Source organism: Solea senegalensis, linkage group LG1 (assembly GCF_019176455.1).
Source record: "Solea senegalensis isolate Sse05_10M linkage group LG1, IFAPA_SoseM_1, whole genome shotgun sequence".
NCBI lineage: Eukaryota > Metazoa > Chordata > Actinopteri > Pleuronectiformes > Soleidae > Solea > Solea senegalensis.
The window spans coordinates 18,418,181-18,428,027 of record NC_058021.1 but is presented as its reverse complement, the minus strand read 5'-3'; the positions used below and the strand labels follow the sequence as shown (position 1 = coordinate 18,428,027).

General features: G+C 42.0%; 1 protein-coding gene across 1 annotated transcript in view; it reads right to left on the bottom strand.

Moving 5' to 3' along the window:
* Positions 1–71: 71 nt before the first annotated feature.
* pappa2 (pappalysin 2) overlaps positions 72–9,847 on the bottom strand; it is a 79,061-nt gene continuing 69,285 nt past the window's right edge. The window contains exons 26-27 of the mRNA XM_044032167.1: positions 7,407–7,505; positions 72–1,456 (exon numbers count right to left, since the gene is read on the bottom strand). Coding sequence (XP_043888102.1) covers positions 1,319–1,456; positions 7,407–7,505 — 237 coding nt within the window. The 3' untranslated portion in view covers positions 72–1,318. The remainder of the gene's footprint in view (positions 1,457–7,406; positions 7,506–9,847) is intronic.

Below are 9,847 nucleotides of genomic sequence, written 5' to 3'. Positions count from 1 at the left end.
CATGAATGTGGACCTCCGTCAGTGGACACGAATCCAAAAAAAACAAAAAAAAACTGACAAGAAACAAATTGTATGGGTCGGTATAAAGTAGCTATTTATTTCATATAGTGTATAAAGTACAGTAAAATATCACAAATAACATGAGTACACTTTTATAGATAGAATATTTGGATGGGGCACTTCATCGTTACTCGATGAATGAAGACCGGAAAACACTGACGTGAACTTCCACTCGACACAAAAGTCACAGCCGTTACAGTTTATCAAACACACGTTTGCTTTTTTGAACCAACCTCCGACTCATCTACAGCTATAGCACAGATGGGGACGACGCGACTCATCCGACAGACGTATATTTGTGTGTTTACAACAAACAAAACAGACAAAAAAAAAAACAAACAAAAAACATGACACATGACAGGTTTTTTTTTTTTTTTTGGGGCAAGCTCTGTGCACATGCTGCGTGGTACAAGTAAGTGTTTGTGATATATAAATAGTAGAGTCATGACTTGTGGAACTATGTGAAGCTAGTAGATACAGTGTGTGTGTGTGTGTGTGTGTGTGTCGGGTAATCCAAATATATTAGTCTATACATGTTAGTCTTTACAGATGTGATGTGTCCTCTCACAGCTACACGGAGGATGTGACGCGCGGCGATGAACATTAGTCAGTCGTTTTCCTGTGGTCTTGCCGTGACGCCGGAGTTTGTTTTGAGGTACATTTGCCTGTTTTTGACTCTGTGTTTTGGATTAAACGTGGTATTGAGACTATTCCTATGAAACGTGATCCCCGACTGGACGCGCGAGTAAACACATCGAGTAGCAGTAGCTCTCGTGCGTGTGCCGAACACTTCTCAGGTACATCCAGTCCTCTTTCAGTCTCCTCCTCCTCTCGAGACTAATCAAGTCCAGAAAAGTACTTGAATCCATTTACAACACTTGCTTGATCCAATTACCTTGATTTGATTTGTAGCAGAGTGGATAAACGGCCTTTAAAACCCCGTTTGAACAAAAATATCACTTTTTTTCTTTCTTTTTTTTGCTCTCACACAAATCCAGCAGTGAGAGTTAGTGCAGTGAAGGCAGAAATAAATTTAAACCAACGTGACTCATAAGTGATGCTTTTTTTTTTTTATCACTTATGTTTAAATGAAACGGCCTTTGCATGAAGTCTGACTTTAATAGCAGTTTTTTTTATTCACATTAAAAAAACATGAAGCTTGAATAGTTACTCTGTCTTTTTCTTGTTGTGGTGTGTAGTCTGTGGTTTTTTTCGACTGTGTTTTACACAAGTTCAGCTTCTTTCATTCGACACCATCTTACTGCATTCCCCCTCCTCCTCCTCCTCCTCCCTTTCCTCCTCCATCCAGGGGCTTGGCTTTGCTCTTGTTCTCCTCGGCGTCCGGATCACGGCAAGTGCACTCGTCCTGATTGCAGTCCGCCCCAAACTGGATGACCTGTCGTGTGAACAAGCACAAACGTTTAGAGCTCAGCTTCCCAGAGGTCACCGCAGATCGTTCGCTGTGAGAAATACACGAAAAGAACACGTTCAAAAAGGATGATGTGACTTCACTCAGGTTGGTTTTCCCCCGATTGAGACGATCGGAGATCATCTGCTTCGGTTTCCCGGTGGAAGAAAAGCACAGAAGAGGAGTATGAAAAGGAAGCGTTACATCAGGACTGTGAGCAGAGGTAGAGTCACTAAAAAATGCAGGAGTTGAGGAGGCTTCCCCAAAGGGTTGTTACACTTCAACTGTAGCAAAGAGTACAACCTTGAATGGCAAAAACAGACAATAAAAACTAAATTTGCTTGAACTGGCCCAGGCGAGCCAGTGAACAGTGGTGCGCTGAAAGCTAAGTGCCGCTTAGTAACCCGAGAGCGCTCTTAGATTTGTCGTATTTCCTCACAGCTTTCAAAGAGGAGTGCAACGGCACCCGGGAGGCTGATAAAGTGCACAATGTCAAATGATTCAACGTGGCCTCTGAACGGCGAGAAAACGTCGAGGGGTCTTTGGGAGGGATGGGGGGTGACGCACACACACCGCCGTGGAGGTGAGCGGATGAACACATGTTAAGAATCAACAACACGAGGCGCTTCCAGCTCTGGTCTAGGAAGCGCGCCATCACCGCAGGTTGCAAAATAAACTCTGGTGCCCCGCGAAGCAGTCTGCTGCAAGAAATGTAAACATTCGCTCCTGGAGGAGACGACTGAGAGGAAGAGTGGGAGAAAAGGAAGTTATGTCTATATATATCTTTATCCCCTGTGCTTAAGCCAAACACCATATATATAAAAACATAGATGTCGTTTGATTTTGTTTCCTCCTGAAGCCTGCAACAAGGCGGCACACTAGTGGATATCTTTGCCTCACAGCAACAAGATTTGAATCCCAGTTGGACTTAGGGCCTGCCTGTGTGGAGTTTGCATGTTCTCATCATGTGCACGTGGGTTCTCTCCGGGTTCTCTGGCTGCCTCCCGCCATCCAAAAACGTGCATTGTGCTCCACCTTCTGGTCTATGTCAACATGGATTGGTCCAGGCCAATCCCCCCCCCGTGACCCTCATGTGGTAGACAATGAGAGAGTGAATAGCCACTGGCTGTCGTGGAGTCGCCCTGTTTGAATTGAAGTCTCTGGTAAAAATAGTCAATTTCCCACTTGGTTTATAACGTCAGTAACAAGTTAATGGTCTTAGTCGCTAAGTTTAGGTCTTCTCCTTTACATGATGTCCATTTTGTAAATGATGTTCCCATTTAGAGGACAATAGATGATATGAGTGTTCACCAGTGGGATTTGATAGTATGCTAATAGGAGCCTGGTCGCAGGTGGCGCCAAATATCATTTCTGGAAGCTTCAAACTAAGAGTCACATAGGGTTCTCAGAATGCCTAGATTCACTGAGCAGCCCCATTTACAATGAACTGGCAAGAGCGTTCAATGTTTCCTTCATAGCTTCATCTTTGGAAGAAGCAAAAAAAAAAAAAAAGAGGCATGTTTTTGCTTCTGCCACGGAAACAAAAGCCAAGACTTTTGGCCGATTCACACTGTTTGGATTAGTTGCTATGTACTGCAACTTATTCATGAACAGAATCATGCAATCATGTCGTCAAATAACAAAGGAGAAAAAAAAATATCATCTTCTTCCTTCTTTTCAACCTGCTCTACTCTGCTGTTGCTGTTTTTGCGTCCAGTTAACAAATCAAAGGAGGTTTGAAGCTTCCATCTTTGCTTCTGAGCTTTTTCCCTGTTGGCCAATGACTGGATCTCTCTGGAATCATCCCTGGTGTATCCCTCCCTCCCTGTCATTGCTACAACTCGTCTTATTAATAAAGCAAACACGGCCTGGGCTCCTTAAAAAAAGGAGGCAGCTGGTTCAGCTGAGGCTGATCCAGAAGGGAAAAGTTCAACTACGCAATGTAGTTAAGACGCAGGTGACTTGTACTGCCAGATGCTGAAAGAGTTTATTCCTTTATTTGTTCTTTCCTTCCTTCTTTGTAAATGTAGATCTCAACATTTTTTATGTGTAGAATCAGAGACAGAGGTCAAACCTTATGGGTTTTTTATATCACAAAATGCTATAACTTACACAAACTTACACTTTGTTGTATAACCCTAACCCTTTTTTGTGAGTATTTAACAAAGAAAAGAAAAACCCTACTACTACAACTACTGTCTCTAGCAATGCCATAAAATTCAAGTTTTTAGTTCTTTTCTAGGTTCTCAAGGCTGGGTTAGTAAAACTTGGTAAAGTGGTTTCTTCTAAACAACCAGACATATATTCATAAAAAAAAGTTAGATGATAATTTAACCGTTTTCGGCTGCTTTTTTCCCATTACTATGTTTAAACGTACAGTGTATACAGAGGCTACAAGAATGTGCAGTATAAAGTGTCTTATATCCTTTTTTTCAGCATAACCTATAGGCAATTAATTTTCACCAACTACATAAACACACCTAAGCAGAAAGTATTCAAACTTTTAAAATCGGATTGAATTTGTGAAATTTGGAAACGCTCGTTTTTATGAACAATGCTATTTTATATCACAACTAAAAAGTGATATAAAATTAATCATAACTTACACATAAGGAGACGAAAAAGTAACACATATTTTAAAGCGTGAATATGTGACCTATAAATACACCCCCCCCAGGATGTCCATATAAGGAGCTGTGTATTATTCACTGAGGGTTAATGTATTCTGTAGGCAACTTTTTCACTTCCGATACGATACCGATATTGCAGCCTTGAGTATTGGCCGATATCGATCCGATAAGATATCATCACGAATCATTCATACTTTAATTACTTATTTTGTAGTGTGGAAAGTTAGAATAGGCTTGATCAAGTGATAATACTTAAACAGAGAACAATCGTCAGCAACAGTACAGCGTGTCTTCAAAGAACACCCCCCTTGTTTTCACTATACCACAGGGTGAGTGACCGGCCCCGCAGACGTACTTATCTGCATGTGTGGCGCTTCAGGACACATTTAAAACACAGAAAGAAGGTTAAAGGTTAAAGGTTAAAGAAAAAATTTTAACCTCTGAAATACCAGTAGCACGCACACGCTGTTGTTCATGTGAGAGATCACAATAGGCGCTGCTGGATAGAAGTACTGGAGCGGACTGGACTGCTTGTATTGGAGCGCTTATATCGGAGATTTTAGAGGCAGTCCGATATAATCCGCTACATGTTTATTGGCTGATATCGGACCGATATCTGATATCAATATCGGATCGGGTGTTCTTGGTGTGTATTTTTACGTTTACAGTACATGTATCCATTTCTTATTTCTTCAATAATAACACATGTATTTTAAAATGATGTAAAGCTGTCATTTTGTATTGAACCACACAGAAGCGGGAAGTGCCGCAAACAACCGCGCCGCCCTTCACTCCTTCATTCACTCCCCTCCTCCACCCTCCGCCCCACTGCATCGCTCTGCTGGAGCCCGCGGTGGCAGTCAGGATGCTGCTGCTGACTCTCACGGTTGTTTACTTGAACCCCCCCACCCCCCGCTCTCAGTGAGCTGCTGTTTTACAGTGGCTGACTAACCCGCAGACCGTCAAGACACCTCAACCCCGCCTTGCCCTGTAAAAGACCAGTTAGTGGCAATTTGGCAGCTCATTTGTTATGACGGCAGTTGCACACTCGCTGAACTCCACCATTTAGGAAACCGGTGAGTCATGGCGTGCTGCGGACATTAAGGAGACAGCCGAGGCTCAGCCAACTGAAGGCCATCGGAATTAATAACCGGGGGCCTCCGTGAGTGTCATGAATATGTGGCTGTACAGTAGCCAAATAGAGTATAGTGTTGGGTGGGGAGGGAGGTTTGGAGTGAGCTAATTCCCAAATGTCCACATGGGAGAGAAGTTCTCATGAAAGCATGTTAGAAAAATAGACGTGTTTATGTAAAAACAGTCGAAGGAATGAGGTCCCTGCTTTCCACCATTGGGCTCCGTCGTTATTATTCATACCATTCCACCCTACATAGCCACCCAACATATACAGCAATCATTTGCAGCAATTAGTGTTATGTGATGCATTTGCTGCTTTGTAGCGAACAGTTAGCAAGTTATCACCAGGGAGAGTTTGTTAGGACGATAAACACGACGTCTCTCCGGCCTTTGAGTTCAAAGTGTCTCGAGCAGATCACGCGGGTCCGGCGTCACACTGCAAAGCTATCTCAACGAAAGGTGCATCACGAGGTTTGAGATTAGATTTGACTTAACTGATGCCACACTGAGGAAATTCACTTGTTACAGCAACAACAAAGGTCAAGTACAAGTGAGTGAGAGGCTCTAATCTGTATGGGACAAACAATAAAACAAGACAATACAATATGCAAAAGAATAAATTGTGGATCAGAAAGAAGCCAAGATGAGTTAGCATTTTATATATATATATATATATATATATATATATATATATATATATAACATATATATAATATATGATATATATATATATATATATATATATATAAAGGTATTTTTTTTAGCAGTTTATTAAAGCAGCTGCAGCTTCCAGCTACTATGGTCTTTATTATAAATTTAAATGGATGAGGATGTGAGTTTGGACTGAATATTGTTCCAGGACTAAAGGGCACAGTCAGAAAGACATGATCTATTGGTCTTTGTTAAAAAAAACAAAAAAAAAACACCTTAATCTGAAGTGCATGAAACCTGAGATTATGGCTTAAAATAAAATAAGATAAAATAATAATTTATTCTCCATTTTTAAATGAAGTCCATAAAATACACACTCAAATTAAATGTCCTCAAAGGCCTACCCAGTACTTACTAGGGGACGCCTGGTAAGATTGAGAACTTCTTACTGTCGTGGGTCCTGAGGTCCAGAATGAAGTTTGAACAAGGTGGACTGCGAAGAAAACACTTAACTAGTATCACCAAAACCAACCCAAGAGGGACAGAGGCCAGTGAACAATGAGTACATTTCCATGCAGAGTTCCATGCGACCCGTTAATTGTGTCCACCTCCACTACACTAGGTGGCGATGTGCCCTCTTTTGTGTGTTAGTATTAGGTGATGTCCAGTTGACCAAAACAACTTCAGCAGCTCATTGGTATGTCAAGCACCATTCCGTGTCTTTCTACCATTCAATCATTGCAAAACATTTCATTCTTTAAACTGGCAGATATTATTGTATTTATACAGTTTTCCTGCTGTTTTCATTTTCTAAGTACCAGCTTCTTCTGTTATTTCCAGATTAAAATTAACTAAATAGCATGCACGGAGCATCTAGGCCAGTTTGGTATCAGTTAGACTGACTAACAAGTCTGGTTTTAGTCAGACTAAATGGCTTCTTTCGGGAACATCACCAAAATAAGAGTACACTTACGGTGTGATTATGAGTGTTTTGAACCCTGACTAGGTTCATCTGTAGAAGAGCAATGGATTCATATGCAAGGTGAGAATGTGTACAGCAGCATGGGGTAGTGAAAACCTAATTATTTACCCATTTGAGTGGAGAAGTCAGAGGGAACAAGCCTCTGCTCTGTTGTTTTAGGTCCAGGTGAGGGGAGACTACATAGGTGCAGTCGCTAACAGGAGAGAGAGGGGAAAGTAGCAGGGATCTGTGTTTGTTTACAAAGTAGAAATCTGTGCAGCGCTCGTGCCAAAAGAGACGGATTTCTACTGTAAACAGGAAGACTCTGGCTCGGGACCCAGCTTCGGGTTCTAAGCCCCTTCATGATTGCAGGATAGGAGGCCGTGGCGAGCCAAGAAACACTTGACCACCTTTTTTATCATAAAGTGGACTCGGAAAAAAAAAAGTCGTGATTTTTATTTTTAAAATAGAAAAACAAGTGTCATGTTGAAAGTCAATGTTTTTGTTCACGTGTAAATACAGCGGAGAGGAGGCGACGCGCTGGAAATGTGTGTTTGTGTACCTTTCGGCTGGAGAGCGTTGACGGGCAGCAGTCCCCTCCGTCGTACTGGCAGTAGGCCCGGTTGTTGTTGGTGTCACACCAGCCATCCCCTCCAAAAGGCTACAAGCAAGTAACAAACAAGAAACAGTGTTTATTGACTGAGACATGATCCTCCGATGCTGATCATTTTACCTCACACAGCACGAAGAGCTGGGGAGCTGGAACGGGGGAGGCAAAAATTAACACAGCGTCTTCCCAGAAATCGGATTTCAGTAAGTGGCATTAAATGTTGTGCAATTGCGCTGTTTCAAACAAATAACCATTAACAAATCAAAATGACCACCTGCACCGCGCAACAAGTCCAATTTTAGTTTGCAATTCAGTCTGTTCCGCTCATAAGAGGGATCTCTTTGGCCCAACAACAACATGTACTCTTATTTCATGTAATTTCGGCGAGCACTCAGCACAGCACGCCACCACTCTCTGCTGCATTCAGCTGCTACGACCGTGGCCACACTGAATGCTTGTGGCAAAACATGAGGAAAACCACCAAACAAAATCTGTGGTGATGCGCAACAGCTGGTTTGCATAAATATTAGTTGAAAAGGACTTAACATTTTCTTTTATTATATTCGAAAATCAGATGCATGATTTCTTCGCACGCCAGTGTTTGCCGTGAAAGAATGAGCTACAACAAATCAAGACTGCGAGCGTGACAAGAGTTCAGCCAGTGCGGCCACCAAGTGCTAGCTGGTTAATGTAATGTAAGTATGGTTGTATTCATGTAGAACGGCTTTAAAATAAAACATCGGGTAGTTTTTTACTTTAAACAAGGGCCTTGCTTTATGGGAACCACCATGTTTCTACAGCCTCACAAAGCAGCCAGAGTTTGCAGTTTATGTTTTGAAGCTGAAGCAGTTTCTGTAAACAAAGAAGACTAACGTTCTTCTTACAATTAACGAGTCCTTAAAAAGGACTTGTTAAGAAAATGTTCCTTAATGGTGTGCAAATACTGGCACACACCTGTGGATTGTTCTGTTCTTGACTGAACTGACTCTTTGGTCTGACTCGCCAGCTAAAAGCATGGAAAATGATTGGCCACGGAACATGTTACTTGCTGAACAATGGCATAAATGCAGTAGTGAATGTAAGAATTCTCTCTCAGTGCTGCCTGCCGTTGGCTATGGGATTCATTTGGATGGTGGTGCTGTAAATCATCTGGTCAACAGGTGTACAAATAAACAATCGCGTACATAATACGACCTCATGATATGATACTGTACGTGTCACGATACAGAGGCGATGCAAAGATATTATACACAGGATTTACAATTACAACAGCTGCTGTATAAATCTTTAACTCGAAGGGCAATTGTGCGATTGTGACGCATATGTCTCAAAACTACCATCACGGCATTTGCTGCCATATGATTTCAGTAACATCTGAATTAATACATAAGTACCTCATAATGTCCTGCTGTACTGATTTGTTTTTTTTTAACACAGAACTACGTGAGAACTGCTTCGCCAGTATAAATGGCTTTGACTTCTCTGAGGACTCGCAGTGTTCCAGGATAAACAATGTGATAAAACACTTTGACATTTACTTCCATTTTAAATGAGGGCACATCAAGTCTAGACAGACCTCACTACACCTTACTCAGAATACCTGTTAATGACAATTCCTCAAGCTGTTTTTGAAATTCTCACCATTCCAATCGCCCTCCCGAAGTCAGCTGGATTAGCACGCAAACGTGTGTAATTTTAGTTAAATTGAATCTCAAACGAGTCAACGGACGATGAAAGCCCTTTTTTTTTAACGTTTTCCACTAAAACCTTTCCTGAAGTGCCAGTAAAAATGAAAACAAGTGCTGAATGCCAAAGATACTTTTGGCTTTCTACGGTGGGCCGATGGAGTCATTTCAAAGACTCCAGGTTCTACCCAAACGGCGCAGGGGGAGACAACAGCTGCTGAGAAGATTTCTGCAGTTCTCTCATCACTTCAAAGAACTCCCGACTTGACGAATCCCCTTGCCTTTCCCAGCTAAACGGCTGCAGCGTAAATAAATCTATTTAATCGCTCTGTTTCTGAGTAAAGACTTTACCAGCAACTGTACCAGATGCCTCGCCCCAAAATAATTTCGAGGATTCACTACACCACCTCACTCTGCCTGTCTCGTTACAACAGTGTCCTGGGCTTTCAGCCACTCCGCCCCCCGTCTCTGGAACTCCAACGTCCGCAACATTGACTCCCTTCTCACCTTTAAATGCAGAATCAAGACGCACCTTTTCAAAATTGCCTTCTCCCTCTGACCTAGAGTGGGTCTTCTCTATGGACAAACTAAACACCTTTTGAGTTTGAGTTGAATGCTAGTATAGATTCTCTAACTAGGTGAGAAATATGCACCTGCAACATTCAACTCCACCAGTAGAAGATTTTTAAATTAGCAAGGGTTGGCTGA